The following is a 19,070-nucleotide window of genomic DNA, read 5'->3' as shown; positions in this document are numbered from 1 at the left end:
TACCAGGTACTCGACTAAAACAATCTAACGTGTGTTGTTTTTACGCTGTAGTTAGGTCAACTTTGCTGCTGGTTGATGTATGGAAAGGGTGTTTCTTGTCAATGTGTGGTTTTTTTTCGGGGACGACGTTTCCCCATCTTTGTGACTATGCTAAGATTCACTTCATAGACGATAAAAAAAACAACTTCCAAACCGTACTTATTTTCGGACGAAATCGTTACTTATCTTAATGATGAAACCATATGTTTACTATGCTAATCGCGAGTAATCTGCTGCTTGAAATGCATATACGGGTACCTGGATTCCCGCGGGGAATTGACTGTCGGGTACCCGGTTTCCCGCGGGTAAATGACGGTTGGGTACTCGGTTTCCCGCGGGAAATTGACGGTTGGGTAATCGGTTGCCCGCGGGTAATTGACAATCGGGTACCTGGTTCCCCGTGAGTAATTGACAATCGGGTACCCGATTTCCCGCGAGTAATTGACAATCGGGTACCTGGTTCCCTGCGAGTAATTGACAATCGGGTACCTGGTTCTTCGCGGGTAATTGACAATCGGGTACCCGATTTGCCGCGAATAATTGACAATCGGGTACCCGGTTTCCCGCGAGTAATTGACAATCGGGTACCCGGTTTCCCGCGAGTAATTGACAATCGGGTACCCGGTTTCCCGCGAGTAATTGACGGTCGGGTATCCGGTTTTCCGCGAGTAATTGACAATCGGGTGCCCGGTTTCCCGCGAGTAATTGACAATCGGGTACCCGGTTTCCCGCGAGTAATTGACAATCGGGTACCTGGTTCCCTGCGAGTAATTGACAATCGGGTACCTGGTTCCCCGCGGGTAATTGACGGTCGGGTATCCGGTTTCCCGCGGGTAATTTACGGTTGTGTGACCGGGTCCAAACTACCCATCAAGGGCCCCAGCCAATATGTTACTATCGCCTGTGGCATTCTAAAACATCACATTGATCAAGTTGATGGGACTTCTACTATCAAAGGGGGCTTATGATTTTTTTCAAAACAACTTGAATGATACTGCAAAAATAATTTCGATCCAGGAATGTTCGGAATTGAAACAATTCGGCCGTACTTGATCTTGCTATGCGGATCCTAGCTTTGTATTGCTAATCATGAGGGCTATCTATGAACAACGACTGATCTAAAATACCTATCCCGCACTTTTTATTAATCTAAGGAATTTTAAATAAGAGGCCGCTAGTGATCTTACCTATGTTTGATTATTGACATTGTCTAGTCGGAAGTCTTTCCATGTTATTCATTGAAATGTTTGTATAACAATCGTGTCGAGTACATTGGTGCTTTCGAAGTTTTAACTCATCAAGGCTTAATTGGGATTGTAATTTAATTAATACCAAATAAATTTGTTTTAAGGCAATATGAGGCAGACTCTATACTTGGGAAGGCGTTCACTTAAATGATCCTTAATTTTAAATTGAAAAAAAATAATGGAGATTGGTAAAGGATCGGTTTTGGCACCCGTATGGTTATTTGGCTAATATCCACTTTCATATGCTTTCAGCAGTTAAAACTATACTTCCAGCAGTTAATATAAACGCATCTAGTTGCGGCGTTAGGTTTCGAACTAAATTCCTTGAAGCATAGGTTATTAAAATGAGATTTTAAGAACACAGGTTCTGTAAGAAGGTTATCCCCTTAACACAATAATTTCAAAAGAGCTTACTTTAAGCATAATTTAACTAGATCATGATTAGCTTTATTGGAAAAAAACAAACTGTATTCACAAACTAGTTGAGACTGAGTTTGAGTGTTAAAAGAGAATTTTGACTGTCATGAATTATGTATTTGTGGTGTTCAGTCATTTTATGTTATTATGTTTTATAAGGAAATTTATTTTGTACACTAAGAAAGCGGTAAAAGTTCCCTGACCCATTTGCACACAAACGTGACAGTTCTTTCAAATATAGAAAACCAGCTCAGCAAATTTACAAGCGGTGTTTGATGTGGCGCAGCCGGCAAGAGCCACCTCTAAAATGTATTTCAGTTTATCTTTTTCTGTCTATACACAAGAACCGAGTAAAAATATGACAAGAACACACTTGTTTTATTTTTATCTGATTAAAATAGCTAACTAATTCCTAAAGAGCGACCCAAAGCTCCTTTTAACCCATTAAAACCAAGAAGTGTTTGTATTCTTAGGAAATGGGGCGTCCTTTCTTGATAAAGCTCCCAAAGTGCACATCCTCTATAGCCTAATTCTGAAAACGCACCTGAAAATCACAGGAAATGTACAACACGCATATTGTCGCAACAATAATACTTTAAGCTAACTAAAAACCAAGAAAATCCAAGGTCCTTTTCTTCATGAAATTGTATTGCAAGACCTCGCTAAGTTTTCTAAGTTTAAGTTTATTTTCTTAACATGTATCCAGTCCTTTCCGCGGTAGGAGTTAATGGGACGCAAATTTCGTAGCTTACAATTTATAAACAATGATTTCTCTCCCTTGTCTGAAAAAAACGGTATGAAATATAATGAATGAAGAAAGGAATTTAAAAAATAATAATGACCATAAATTATTAGGGTGTGCAGAACTCGTTTCGCTACGATCCTTTTCGCTGCGCAGACTGGGTTGAAGTGTTAAACTGAATATCACCGCGATATCTTTAACTATACGGGCTGGACCAATCAGAGCGGGCCTTTTGCGGCATATCGCTGAACGGTAAAGTGAACAGAATTTGGAAAGGACGCTAGATTTCAAAGCTGGCGCATTTTGGATGTACTTATCTATTAAGACTTTGTGTGAGAAATAATAGATTAGAAATAGTATAAAAATCTCATTAAAATATATTGCAAGTTTACATTTATCTCTTCTCTTCTGAATTTTAAAGCGCGCTGTTTGCATGTAGCTTTAATTATAGGATATGAGTGTATAAGTGTACAGCGTAAACCATTTGCTGCAAAAAAGGCAGTGTTAAAGCTATATCAAGCTGGATTGAATCTTTCGGTGTTTAAGCAAAGCAGTTGATTGATTCCTTAAACAGGAACTATTGTACTATGGATTTTATCTATTTTCCTTGTTCAGATGGTCACGTGGATTAAAGGTGTTCCCTTCGGTTAGAATTACAAGTATATATATCTACGTTTAAAAGGAAAAACAGATATACTATGAAAACCAAATCGTTGTTTGGCTGGCGCACATTTTACTTTCAATATTACAGAGGAGAGGGGGTAGAATATTACAGCTAATGCTCAGTTCCACATAGATCGGTCTGTATTTATTTTAATGCGAAGTCAATGCATTGAAAGCGTCGGAACAACTGCTATGTTTTTGTAGGAAATTTGATAGTTTCATTTGAAAGTGGATATTTTGAACCAAATTTATAATTGTCTTCAAACATTACACGCGGTTAGAGGTTATCGTCGCTTTACAATATGTAATTTTAATATCTGACATGTTTGAAATTTTAGAATGAAAGCCGCATGCATTTCAATGTAGGTTTTCAAACGATGTTGCTACTTACACCATTCAAATGTGTCGAAAATGTATCACTTGCAAAGCGAATTTAAATTACGAATTCATAAAAATTCGTGTGAGCTGATATTTAAATCATCGCGGAATTTGACATGCTACCAAAGTGGATAGACAAAAAATACTGGTTTCGGATGTTCAGGCATTTCATACAATACGTGTACGGTTTAAATTAAAGGTGTAGAAAAGATTGTTAAATATAGTGCTGTGAACAACTAAAACTTGGTTAATATTTTGTACAATATATATAATTATAAAGTTAAATTGTGTTACTGTGTGTGGTAAAAGTTACATAAATATCAGTGTGCAAGTGTAAAGTGTCTGTTCGTGCGTGCGTGCGTACGTGTGCCAGGAATTGAGCGCCCATGAGGCGTGCAATGGCCAATCGCGTACGCGTACAGTCGCCTTATGAAGTATGAGGGAAAAGGAACTCCGCTACAGGTCTACCATTTGCAGGTAGGAACTTTCACATATTCCCTGAATTCTAGTCAACCATTAGACTTATAGAAACACCGCGTGATATTTTGTTTTTTGTTTGACCACAGGTGTCAGTATCAGATCTCTGACTGATACGACCACCTATGGCATTGACATACTCGTTTCTGAAAAAAACTTATACGTCAATATGATCAAAATGTTTCCCTGACTGGTGACCACCCTCATTTGGAATGACCCCACGTAGGTTGTACAGATTTCTACAGGGTGTGTGGCCGATCTTCCCTGAATGTTGCCTATGTCTTCTTAAAGTAGGGACCCTAATTTGAAACATAGTGCTGCTTAATGTGTGTATTTTGGGAGTGTCTGACAGACCGTGCCTTCAGTATAATAACTTTTAAGTGAGTATAGGTATACAAGTTTAAAGCACGAAATATAAACGAAAAGCGCGTATCTAGCCGAAACATGAAAACGTGGATAAATGATTTTATAGTCTTTGTTTAATTTTATCATCTTAAGAACTAAACATAAATAACCAGAATTACGTAATCTAACATCAGTTAAATTTGAATTGTGTTCAATTTACGTTTTAACAATGTCAACGCCAGTGGATTTAGTTCGTTTTATAACGAATTAGTGGTTTTGTGGCTTTCTCAGCTAGACAGTAGTTTACTACTTCGATAACCGCTGAAATTCTATTCATAACTTAAATACAATAAGGCTGTTAAAAGTACACGCAGTTTTCCCTGAAACACAGATGGAATAGTTTTTGCCATAAAGCTTAGAGAATTTTGTTCATTTCAGAAAACATCGGTAACAAGTTAGAATAACACAGGGCTATACATACAAAAATCGTCATTGGGCCTTGTCACAAAGGATTTTGGTGCACGCATCTCGCTTTTTATTTTGCATGTTTTCAGATTTTAATAAGTCTGACATTTAAACAGTTTATGGTGCGGAACGGGCCCGTATTATTTGCAAACAAGCGAACAACAATGTCGTCTTGTAGCCGATCGTGTAAAGAATTTAAATTCTTTATATCCCAAAGTGTCGCATAAATACCAGAAACCGCCACAATTTCGAGTTTCACTTAGTGTATATGTCTTACGAACAAGTCAGCTGGTTTATTAAATGGTAATAATTGTCACCATATACTGACAGAAACAAGACTTATTCTATAATGAACGTTACAACCTCTTTCGTCAAACTGAGCAACGCGGTTCTGACTCAAGATTTTCACATTTATTATATGTTGAATCTAAGGGTTACTAACCATTAAAGCTGCACTCTCACAGATTTACCGTTTTGACAACTTTTTTACTTTTTGTCTTGGAACGAGCAAATTTTTGCGTAAATATCTGCAAACCAGTGATAAAAGACTGCTGACAAAAGATCAGACCGATGTACACCAGACATAGATCGTTCTTAAAGAAAAAAACAGCAAGGTTTTACCGAAATTTGGAATCACTACATTAAACTGATATTGTCAAGATTGTCCAATACTTCATTTTTTTACAATTTCGATAACATGGTGTTAGTATCGAGTTTAATCAAAATGTTCAGTTGGACTAAAGCCGCCTTCAATCAATCAAGCATATCATAACATATCAATTAATCGATCAATTAATCAATCAATCAATCAATCAATCAATCAATCAATCAATCAATCAATCAATCAATGAGTCTTGACTTCCTCGAGCCGTTAAATGGATGATTTCGTATCTAAGAGAGATTTTCTTGTTGAAAAGGTGTCCTAGGTGAGGAACTACTCTTAGGATTATTGCGGAATCCTGGGCTGGTAATCTGATGATATCTTAAGTCAACTCTTAACCTAATTCGATTTTGTCAAATTAAAAAAAAATCCAAAACAATCAAGTATTATGAAGCGCGTACAGTGTATGATAAGTGAGGTACTTTAAGTAGGAAATGACTCAAGCAAGGAAATGACTTAAGATGTTTTAAGAATACCGACCCTGAACCCCCTCTTGTCTTTTACTGGATAAAAAACACACGTGAAACATTGATATAGTCCTTTATCAACAGGCAAATTGTTTACATCAACACCTTCAAGTATGTCTTTTTATCTGAAGTCGACGAAAAATTTAAATATGTCCGTCTCAAGTTAATGCTGCGTCTGATATATTGGTTCAGGAATTGCATTCTTTAGACTTCAGTCAAAACACACTATTACCGCAAGTGACTTAACACATGAGACAAGCTATCATCGATTTAAAATTAAGACAAATGAATTCGGTGACGATTAAATTGACATTAAGAGGTTGTAGTGAGTATTAGTTACAATTAATCACTTTATGTTTCAAAACTTGTTTTGCATAAAATGCAGTACTATTTGATCTGGGCTTTTTGTCTTCCGCAGCCCGTGTTCTAAGGGGAAGATTAATACATTCGCAACGTGCATATTAAATAGTTGCATTCCGCTTGTCCTCTGTTGTATTACCTTATAATTAGTACAGAGCATACACGATACAATACGAAATATAAACTTGACAAATAAGACAGTTAAAACTTATTCAAGCGATTTGGTACTTGTAATTTATTGCTCTGTTGTTTAACCGTGTATGAAAATAATTGTTTTAAAGTAAATATATTATGAAAAAATATAAAATATATTAACGAAGAACAGCCAGCAAAGAATGATTTAACATAACAAGATAAATATCTTATATAAATCTACATGTGGGTTCATTGTCGTCTATTTTTAGATTTGTTTGTTTCAGTGAAAGATCATAATATATTTCACCTCGTAAGCACCAAAAGCTATATTTCACCAGTGGCGTAGCCAGTGACGTATTTACTTTAGGTGTTCATGAGGTGAAATATGCTGCGATCATACACTGAAAGAACCCCCCTTTTTCTGTTTATAATATGCCTTAAATTGATAAAAAAATGACAGATCATTGTAGTTTATCACGAAAGCGCGCCAAATTGTATGCGGTCGTTACGTCATTTCGGAAATGTGTCCCAGCTCAGTGTACTCTGACGTTTGATGTGGAAATGAAAGAGGACTAAAATATCATCACAGTGAAAACGATATAATTGTTATCTCAGCATAGAAATATGCTCTTATTTCACAGATAAATCTCTACAGATCACTGAAAATATACAATAAAGGTCACTGCATATACACATGATATCACTTTTGTAACTACTATTTAGTTACGAGTATCTTGCTTGTCGTCTGCACTATAATTATAACAATAAAATAAGACAATAAAATCTCATGACTATTTAAGGATTTAATTCTTCCAAGAAGCAATACCCACACGTCTCTAATGACAACACGTTTCCAAACCTGACGCACTTCGCAAAGTCAGCTGCATTTAAGGACGTGAAAACTAGTACTTCCTGGAAGTGAAAGTGAGACATGCATTTTCATTGGTCTTTTTCAATGCTGTACTCCATACTCATATTAACACTATTATTTTCAAAGTGTAGATATTATACTTTTTTTGCTATTCGGAACTATAAACAAAACCGTAAGGTTTTATTTCACGTAACACGGAAATACCAACCTTGATTCGAGCGTGGAGTTAGTACAGTATTGTATTAGGACGAGAAAATGTCATGTTTATGTTCTATATCCTGCAGTACCCAATGCTAGTCCATGCTGACCTTCAAATGTGCTGTAAATATCCCGCTCTCTCGTCTTCTAAATGTGTACACAAACTTCCCTGATATCTACGCTCATACTTCTTGGTAAACATGTGGACAATATATCACTCCCCTTTATGCAATAGGTGGCACGATAAGTGTTACTAAGAAATATATCAATCTAACACCTTTCATAACAGCATGAAGGTTAAAAGGCAGAAAAAAATGTTGTTAAAGTCAGGATACGACCTGAGATAGATGTGCGTTCAAGTGATTTCAATCAAGACAGATTAACGTCAGAACACGTTTTTCACGTTCACGTACACGTAAAGTACACGTTTTTAAGCCAAGTGCTTTCAAAAATACGAACAAAGATCGTTCGAAGGGCTAACTCCATCTACTGATGTATCTTACAAGTCTTAAGTAAAGTATTGGATCAATGGGTTCGGTGAAAAAGGTCTTAATATCTTTAAATGAACACTAAACAGCATGCAACTACAGGAAAAAAAAACACCTGACCATATGCAATACAAATTCAGATTGAGAAAGAAAAACACTTGTATAAAATACAGGTACCTTTGATAGTGGTCCTAATCTATTCATATCAAGACATATCACGACCCATGGGGGGATACACAGATAAATATTTATTGGCTAATGTGATTAAATCCCACATGGCTGATAAAACATTTCATGTAGAAATTATGAAATTGAAATATGTATCAATAACACTTGTTAGTGTGTTTGATCAGCTCTAACAATGGCGAGCACGCAAATAATGGCCAGGGTTATCAGTTTACATGTTAAAAGTTATTTTAATAATTTTAAATATTTGAAATATGTAGTTTACTCATTATACCATTCAGTCGGTGTCCATGTTTTAAAACCGCAGATGTTGTATTATTTACATGTTCTTGCGGTGTGAAAATGCAAAATGGAATTCTTTTAAATTAAACGAAATTGAAATCACAGCCAGTGTTGGTTACGAACTTTAAATGCTTCATGCAAAATACAATAAAAAAGCATTAAGCTATAATCCCTCTTTTGATAATTTAACATGAATTTCTTTCTTAATTAGACATTGCATTCGCCCTCCATTCAAAGTTTTCGTAAATTTGCACCGTAACGCCTAGGACTAATTGAATCCAAATACAATATAATAATTAAAAGCATATCTGCTCCGATAAAAGACCAATCTGGTTTAATCAATGTTATGTAAATAATCATACAACATTCCATGCGAAATCAATTCAAAAGAGTCGCAAATGATATCGAGTCTCATCTCCAGTTGGTTCAAGATCTTTAAAAAGTGCGCTAGTCTGAACTTCTGTTTATATATTATACTCGAGTCGTATTGATCCAGAGAAAAAAATGATCAGTAAGTCAAACATATCAGTGGCAGCTCAAACGATAGAGCAGAAAATTATTAAAAATTGGGATTGACATTTGGAAGAGCGAGGGTTTACAATTTCATAAGACAGCAAGTGTCAATGAAAATTTTGACGATCTGGTTGAAGGTCTATGTCACCTCGGAGTCACAAGGGCACGAGGTGGAGAACACCAACGAACGTCGGAGTATTGAAAAAACTAAAGGTGATACCATTGCTTCTGTTGATGATTAGTGCGGTCGTATTCATCGTTATATCAATGAAATAGTTCATACAGGGACGGGTCCATGCTTCGGCGGTAGAGGTTACATAATGAGGGGATGAAAATAGGGCATATGCCCCCTCGTCTAGGAACTAAATAAGAATGCGCTCCAAATGATGTATTGATGATGGGGGGGGGGGGGGGTCATACCCGAAGAATTTTTGGCTAACTGTATGGTAACAGCATAACATTTAGATGTGGTTTTTACATGCTTGTTCTGCCATAGTAACGTGAAAGGTTCACAGAGGAGGACGGGGTGGGGTCAGAACGACGGCCCCCTCAATCCGCTAGTGCGATCTCAGTAACCTAAACCATACTATGATCTTATTTAGTGGCATAATGATCACATGGAAGACTAAAAAACAGGACAAGTATGAGACATAGACTCAGGAATGCTCATTTTTAATTCTGTTGTAAAAATGCTGTTAAAGCAGAAAAGATGGTAAAAACTTATTTACGTGTTACAAATGATCTGTTCTACAATCAGGAACACATCTTCTGTCGAAATTAATACTTATATTATAGATATTGTGAAACATTAAATAATTAAGTTTTCTGAGCCTGTGTCAGAAACTCGGACTAAGGATGTTGGTGAATAAGGACCAATGACAGGGGTAGGATACCACCATGTTATAATACATTAAAAGGTGCTGCCTTGGAACGGTCGACAATATCACATAGGAACTCACTGAGGTGATACATCAGGAGGAGAAAGATCTAGATCAGTTTATACTATAACAATAGGTTATGCAAACGGCTACCATTTAAAAGCCATTCGGAAGTATATGAAAAAGTTAAACCATTTTGAATAGCTCCGCGATAATATCCAAGAACTGGTACAGAGTTTTATTCAATATAGTACATACAGATTGTAATCATTTGATTTGAAAACAGGATATCAAGTTTAATAGCAACCTGACTTTTATTGGCGTGTAAGCCCCGCGATCACAAAACCTCTTCATGTTGATATATTGCTGCCTAAATAAAGCAGAAAACTCTCTATAATGGCAGGATTGTGTAAGGTTTAACCACGAGCACTAAAATATTACATCATGACGTCGGGACTCGCCCACATATTTTAAAACAGTAAAGCCCTTCTATTCAGACCACCTATATATATGGGACTTTGAGAAAATGGTCTTAATACCGGGGTGGTCTCATTATTGAGGTTGTGCTGATTAGGTTTGTGAATGGTCAAGTGGTGGAATTCATTAGAGTTCTAGTATGTACATGTACATGTATTACTGGATATTGGTAATATTGGCTATAGTGAATACTTTTCAAGCAGAAAAAAATGAATAAAAAGTTATGTCATTTATTGATTTACATTATAAATTGATCAAAGAATAGCATGCATTAAAACAACACAGTTTCAATGTCCTGTTCACAGTAAGTCTCCCCGAAAATCCAATCAAAAGCATTGAATCAATCAATCAATGTAGTACATTCATTGATCTGGAGGTAGAATTTCAGTTTTGGTTGTTAATGTGTGCCCATACTATATATATCTATTTATATAAATATGCATAGTTTGCATATTTATATATAACTTATGTGCAACAAAGAGCCGTGTGAGTGTTAGTGCTGTCAATATGTATTATTTCATTTCTTAAATGTTTGAAACTAAGCATAAGCATTCTCTTTCGACAGTGTACATGATATCTTTTTAATAATATTAAAGGATGAGTTATTTATTACTTTCGGGCCGGTTTGAAAGTTATTCAATGTAAGATTTATATTTAGTGGTTTCCATAATGTGCCTGTAAATCTATTTAAGAGTATTCAATACTGATTTCTATCATAGCTTGCTTGCTCTTGGTGGCTACAAACAGATGATAAATGGGCGAGATATACATCACCGTTTAGTACCTTTTCTGAAACTGTTCATACATTTGACTAACTTCGCTTGTATTCCCCTGTAGATTATGCAACAAAGCCGATATATATGATACTAGCTAGGTAATATTAGATACTGACTTACCTCATAAATCGCTGTATGTTTAAAATGTAGGAAAAGTCATCCTTCTATTGATGGGATTATATATCTGGTATGAAGGTGCAAGTGTTTGACGTTCAACGATTGAAATCAGATTTGTTACGTATCATGCGCTCGTAGACTCTACCAAACTTAATTTTGCCCTTGGATCAGCATGTTTCCAGTTTCCCTGTTGACCTCTTCTGTATGGTGGGTCCTTTGCCTTTTCGTCAATTGCTGTCATTGTTAAGCATCGTCCACTATGACTTCCTCATAGTGTTTATTCTGGAAATAGCGTCACAGAAGCCGGTGTTTGGGGACGTGTTTCACTCGCCATGTATGCAATAGTTAAGTGACATGAAGTAAAATATAATCGATTCAGAATGGACGGATTGAGTTTATCGAACGAGCCCTTCTTAATCGTTAAGATTTTACTTCAAGTCAACTGATTTAAAATACAACCTCGTTGGCTGACACATTTTAAAAGGCAAAATCTGACGCAGGGAGTATGTATCGGATGAGTTGCAGTAGGTGGATCTTTAAACACCCGCGGAAGTTGACATTCTTAAATATTAAGCCTAATACCTAATGTTCGCCTACCTGAAATTTTATTGGCTGAAGTAAGGCAATTTACAGTTTCTACTAGGGGATCTTGGTAGTGTTTCACTCAAGAGACTACCAGGCGACCATACTGCCTACATAAATCGGTATTTGCCTACCTTATACAAACATACCATGGTTTTGAACTTGCTATACTTACTGTGCTTGAACGACGAAGCTAAACATCGGTTTCAAATTTTTAATTACTGGTTGTTATGAATTTATATGAAAATCAAATCGTAAATTATGGACAAGAAAGAGATCTCGAGACTTTTACTATTGTTGTATATCATCTTTTTATTATGAATATATACAGCTATGCATATATTTAATATTTCAATGCAGACTCTAACCGCTGTATATTTCTAATGAATATTATTTATAGGACATCTTTACTGCTATGGTCACGTAAGCATCAAGGTAATTTCCGGATTCAAACCATTTTTGGAATGTCAGTGTTGGATTTTATTTGACAGAGGTTCATTGATTGGTCGTGTTAGGTCGAAGCTTGGAGTATGATTGTTAATTGTTATTGGTCCCAGGTCGAAGGTTCCTTTCACTAACTATTAGTTTAATTTCTACGATTATTTGGCGTCTTATATAAAATTTATTATCGTGTTATTTGTATATCTTGTCGAATAACGATATGTACTGCTGTATCATTCCGCCCATGGTGAATATAAGCCTCCCCTGCAAACGTATCAGCGTGGCAGCAGGCATTTTGGCCATAATAGTAGATATACCCCTTTTCCGCCGCTTAGCAGAGTCATTGTTGTTTTTTTTTCAATCTCCTTAGCCATAATTGAACGATATCCTCGTTTGTCTCACCGATGTTCAAGAGCTGTTCAATGCTGTCTGGCGTGATACCCCTTTCCCTTTTGACCATAAGCAGACGATATCTCCGTTTGCCTCACTGCTGGTCCAGGGCTGTTTCGAACTGTCTGGCGTTATACCCCTCTTCAGTTCTGGCCATAAGCAGACGATATCCCCGTTTGCCTCACTGCTACTCCAAGGCTGTTTCGAACTGTCTGGCGTTATATCCCTCTTCAGTTTTGGCCATAAGAAGACGGTGACGCCGTTTGCTTCACTGTTCCATTATTTCTGGCGTTTCCCCCTCTTCTCACTCTCAGACTTGGTTTACGAAGTTCAATATCTAGGCATGTTAACACACATATCGCAGTCATCTGATCAACCAGTGTTCGCCATAATATCGTATTATCAAGAATTTCCGTTCGATAATATGGTATTATTAAAGATCTAATCGAAAGTTTAAACTTCCAAGTTCAAGTTATCTTTATCTTGCGTCTTTATTCTTAGAATTTGTTTCGAAATACACATTCTTTCTACCCAGGCCCACTCATTTGAAACACTGATGGCACGATACGGTGCTTTATAAGAGGATTCCATCACATTACGAGTACAGCATTAGGCCAAACCAAATTGTTCTTGTGTTTAGCGTCAACCCCTGGTATGAAAACCTATCAAGCTGTCCTGGAAAAAAGGACCGAGACCCCCCACCTCAACCCCCTTGAAAAAAAGGCAAAGAATACAAGTGCAATGAATGAAACCTGGTGTTTGCACTTGTGTGGTGGGGTGGGAATTATAGTGAAAGAAAATTAATAATATATTTGGCACGATCTTTGATCATATAAAATGTGGTATTCTTTTCGGGAAGACCAAAACCAATCCGTCCGCGGACGTTAATTGTAGATACGATTTAATATGGCCTTAGTATGAAAGTGTTTACTGTTGTTCTTATAAGCGATCATTTCACAGCAAATTACATAGCAAATTACATCAGTGGTCGGCGTTTATCGAGAAAACTGACCGGACAACGTCAAAACTATAAAGTTGGCTACTGTCAGTTCAGTACATTTCGCGCCATATGTAGTTATTACTTAGCTGGTTTTATATAAGGGCTTAATTATAATTCCTCCAGAATAATATCGGGAGGGATATAGGGGTTGCGTTAGTCACGTTACGTCCAGTTACGTCAAAATCACGTGACATAACGTCTCGTTGTATATTGCGTCGCATAAAGCTCCCAAAGCAGTGCTTTTACACATATGAAACTTGATCAGAATGTCGGTCAGCATGGAAAATTGTGCACCTTTATTTTTTTGTAAATTTCACTCCGTCTGTCAAGCGTTATGGTTCTTAAATTTATAAACAACGGTTTGAAAACTATTCTGTCGCTTGTAGATCCAAAAGTGTTGCACTTGCACTCATGGAATTTCATTTCACTTGAAACGGTTATTAAATATGATGCAATAAATTATTTTATCCGAGAGCTATATGTATTTGATTGCATTCTGATTGAAGAAGTTCACAGTGATTTCGCTGTTTTCAATCTCATTATCCTTGGTTCTCGATACGCTTTCAAATTTGATGACTATCTCAAAACATATTTGTTCGGTAATTTTCCTGTGTAATAACCAAATCTATGGAGATATATCGATATGTGTATCATTGATTGGAAAAACAAGATATTTATTCAGTTCAATTATGAGTGCTTGAATTCATACGTTCGCGTAATAAATGTTTTTTTTTCATGCTATTTGTGTTTTAAGTACTGATTCCATGGTGTCTTTCATTTCCATCTTGAGAACTGTTAGTTATATTTTAAGACATGATTGCCATATTGTATAATACTCATATTTCAATAAGAGTATAAATGACATTAAATAGAGAAATAAATAGTTTAATGCGTCATTGTCCAGCTTTGTGGTAACAAAACTGGTTTACAAAAAGAATGGTTTGAAACAAACTTGCATTAGCTAATGCATTTCCCACATACCAAGCCAACACCCAGCGGAAGTTTTAAAGGACGTTTAAATACCGGCTTGAGGCCAGTTTGCATTGTAGATGGTGCATGCGCAACGCAAGCAAAATCTAAACACACAAAAATAAAGACAAGAACGGGGCGCACCTTTTGAAGGCACAGGCAAACATCGCTTAGTCGTCCACATTCCTGCAGTAAATAACATACCGCAGCGAGCAAGAGCATTTTGACAGCGCTTATTGCCTCCCGCGACGCTCGTGATGAACATGCAGGCCGCGTGCCAGAGCGTCGACTGACGGCCGCGGACCCCCGAGGGGAGGTGCCGTCAGCGCTGTGTTGACAGGTCCAAGATTCCATGGTCGCAGGCGGCGTGTAGAGAGTTGTTTAATCCTACTGGCCACTTTTCATGAACGCTATCATGATTGTTTACACTTTTAAAGAGATCTGTCATCGCATTTTGATTCCATTTTCATGATATTATAATCATACAAATATTTTGACATTTGTGTTAAACTTCCATGTTTCACAGTTGTTGTTTCTCTTTCCTCACTGTTTTGACGCCAATGCTACCCCCAGTGGTGGCAATGACGAAGACGTGGGTCGCCACAGTCACACAGTGAAATGATAGTCGTGATTAGGATGTACTTAAATGAGTAACAATATAAACACGAGAGTGGAATCGTCAAAAAGTAGATACAGAAATAAACAGTCGGCCAACAAAACCTACTTGTTGATCGTTCTCACGGACACAAGGAGCAAATGCCGAACTGTTAAACAACACGAAATACACAACATACCATGTGTATCAATGAATCGTGTGTAGATAGTGTTTGGATTACTGCATTGGAATGGCCAATTGAAACAGGGGGATATACTGAGGGTTAAGATGAATTTACTGGGGGTTGGAGGAATTAACTAGGGGTAAGAGCTATCGCCTAGGGGGTAAGAGGAATTAACTCGGGGGGGGGGTTAAAGAAATTTACTGGGGTGCAAAGAAAATTACTTTGGTTTAATAGAATTTACTAGGGTAAGAGGAATTAACTGGGGGTTAGTGCGATTGACTGGGGGGGGAGGGGTAGAGGAATATACTGGGGGTTAGAGGAATTTACTGGAGGATGAAGGAATTGACTGGGTTTAAATTTATTAAATGGACGGTTAGATGAATTAACTGGACGGTTAGATGAATTTACTGGAGGGTTAGAGGAACTTACTCGGGGTTTAACCAGATTCCATGCGCCTAATCTCACACATACCTTAACACACATGTTATCAATGAAGGCAAAATGCATAGGCCTAAATTTGTTTTAGCTAAAACAATCTTAAGGAATGTCTCAAAAATGCAAGGGCTACACAATATAGCGTGTTAGGTGTTTAAATGATAAGCCAAGATTGATTAATTAGTAATTACACAACTCTTTTACACGATACCACTAGACAGTATAAGTTTTGGGTTTTCGGGACATACAATTTCATCAAAATTGGACATGAATAGTTTGCAGCCTAAGCGCTTCATATATACATACCTGTGCTGATAATTAAAACTTCCAGGGTTTGAATCTGTTTACATACAATGCAAATATATTCAGTTAAACTGCACATCAAACTTTGAGGGGGTCATTGCAACACATGTTTATGTTCTTGTTAAAAACATTTAAATTCTTGTTTGACATTTTCCGTCTGCATTATCAAATACGCAATGTAGGTTCAACATCTTTGTGCACTTTAATCGTTTGCAGCGTTAATGCATCGGATTTACAAATGCAAATGAAATCAAGTAGGCATTCTGGCCATTAAAGTTTAAGATAAACCTAGCTCAATGCAGTGTAAACAGACGAATCGATGAGTATTAAAAGTCGCAAATCTGATTTTTTAGACCACCAAGTTTTAATGGTTCTTTTGCTTGTTAAAATTGTCGCATAATTTCTTCAGTTCGTTTGTTGCACTAATGGGGCAAGCCATGACCTTACATAGCCTTTGACGAGAGGGGATAATTTACGACGATAAAATGAACTGAAACATGTACAGGGTACAATGCGAATATAATACTGTTGTAATAATTGTTAAATTGCCGTTCTAACAAGTGATCCTGTGTCTGATAGCAGCAGTATAATGAAAATTCTAGATTTATAATCGATTGCACGAAATCAGTCCTAAATCAAACACGTCAAATAGCCATTTTCTGGTTTTTGATCAAAATACTTATCAAAAGCAATTTAAGCTCGCATTGATAAGAAAATAATGAATAAAGAAAGACAAAAATCATTTTAGCAGTTTTAACAGGTGCCAATTTGGGACATGATATATTAAGGGATTTTTGAAAATGAAACTATAATTCTTGTGATGACACCTTAAATAATTGCAATTAAATTCATAATGATCGACAACCTGACAAAAAGCTTAACATTCAAAATGAACTTGTTTACACACCCATATATGGGTAGGATTTCCCCATATATCAGTATGAAATCGAGCACTTAAACATATGGTTCAAACACTTTATGGCAGGTAAATTATCTTCTGAGCCTTTGCATTTAACATGTCGCAAAATAAACATATGCGCTCCGATTAATAAAATACAGTGCGCCCATTTGTTTACAAACATTGTTCAAACATCAAGTACCTTTTAAAGCGGGTTCTTTATCTTCCAATAAGTGTTCAGGGCTCTTTTATGTTCAGCTGGTTTCAATGTTTTTCCACATGGGCCCTGTCTTATCAACTCTGTCCTTATTACATGCCCTAAATCAATGTTTTATTGCCACAATGAAAATATAGGTGACCCCAAATAAATAGAGATAAAATGAAATATGTATATGTATGTATAGATTGTCGCAATTAGCGTTATCTATGTATCATTTATAGTAATTACACTCGTCAGTTCGAATAAGATAGCGTCCGTCACTTTCATCTTTTCCAACATGGATTGATTGGCTAGATTTTTGTCGCTTGTCGAGAAGTTCAATTATAAACTTTCCCTAAGTGGAGAGATTTGAATGGGTTTTATTTTCAAAACAAACACTTTGTTTACGCATGTTTAATAAGAGGACAGTTTCGTTTTCCGTCTAACGATCTTACGAAATTCCCACAATCGTTAAAATATATATGTTAAAATAAAAAGGGTAATATGACTTATGCACCAGTCAATTGTTACCACGGCCCCCAAAGGTCCGGGGGTATAGCGGGGATAGCCGGGGAAATGCCGTGTTTTACCTTCCAGGTAGCCTTGCAGTGCCGGGTGAAAGCGGTGGTTTTGTCTTCGCGCCAAATTTAGCGGGGAATGGGCATTACTTATGGTCCCTGGGGTGCGGGAGCATTTGGCGGGGGGTTTACCAGCAGTTAGTCCCCGCAGTGCGGGGATTTTGCCCAGGCTTGGCTGGACCTAAAGTCAAAGTCCCCGCTATTTCCCGGCCCTTGGGGCGTGGTTACAATTGACTGGTGCAGAAGTCGTACTTTCTTTTATCATTCGCGGGGTCTTTGATGCTTTGCATCAAAATAAGTCTTGATTTTTTCTGATTTAGAATTCGTTTAAAATAACAACGTCCGATACACACCGAAGACGTCCGATGCTTGTCACGATTTGTTACGGAGAGTGGCGATATAAGTCGATGTTTACCGATTTGTATTATTACACTAATACCTTTAAAAGTTGACAACTAAACCCTCTTGGTGATCACTAAATAAAAACGAAGCTTTGTAATAACTGATAAAAAGTCTGAGTGTCACTCTCATGAAGTGATAAATTATGATTCACTAGTTTCATACATATTTTTATTTTAAAGATAACGTTAAGTCCGGTGGTTTTTGTGGTTTTTTATATGAATTATATGTTAAGAATATAAACAAATGATGTATGATATTGCACGGCATTAACAATCCTATCGCTACAGTCATAACAATGGACCGGTATATTTGAGAAATTATTTACTATATTACATAGTTTGCCTATAAAAAGAACAAATATGCTTCAGATAAAAATGACGTCACATCTTTTTATGACTAAATATGTTATAAAAAGCGTTGGATCGTTCAAAATCAAAGACTAAAATCAGTGTAAATTAGGCAATTTGTGTCTTTTGTTGTTTAAGTTCAAGTAGTATGCGTCTGTTCACACACCTGAATGTAATTTCAGCAAAAAGTACATACAGGATAAAAAGAAGCACAGCGAACCGAAATTTAGTGTATTGCACCGTTCCCCATTTAAGCATGTTAATCGATTTAAGTCGAACACTTCTAGTAGCAGAAATGTTTGCCAGCAGTGGCACGAAAGTTAACAATTAACTCAGCAATAATTAATGGAAATGTGACATAACCTTTAAAGGTCGCTGAGTTTAACCTCAGTTTTCATATGCCTCGGAAATTGAAGTTGGAATTAACTCTGATAGACGTCTTTATTAACGTTGCAGATGAACAATAAAATGACTCCAAGACCTTGTTTATTATATACGGTTTTTACAGATTCCTAATTGCGTAGACCACACCGAAAGGTCAAACCCATTACATACAACCTCCAGC

At 36.7% G+C, this 19,070-nt stretch overlaps 1 protein-coding gene across 1 annotated transcript in view; it reads left to right on the top strand.

Annotated features, from left to right (window-relative positions):
- Nucleotides 1–2,743: 2,743 nt before the first annotated feature.
- Nucleotides 2,744–19,070, top strand: part of LOC128212300 (uncharacterized) — a 63,928-nt gene continuing 47,601 nt past the window's right edge. Inside the window, exon 1 of the mRNA XM_052917688.1 lies at nt 2,744–3,963. Within this exon, the coding sequence (XP_052773648.1) occupies nt 3,923–3,963 (41 nt within the window). The 5' untranslated portion in view covers nt 2,744–3,922. The remainder of the gene's footprint in view (nt 3,964–19,070) is intronic.

This window comes from Mya arenaria, chromosome 12 (genome assembly GCF_026914265.1).
Source record: "Mya arenaria isolate MELC-2E11 chromosome 12, ASM2691426v1".
NCBI classification, from domain to species: Eukaryota; Metazoa; Mollusca; class Bivalvia; order Myida; family Myidae; genus Mya; species Mya arenaria.
This window is presented reverse-complemented; position numbering and strand designations above follow the sequence as displayed.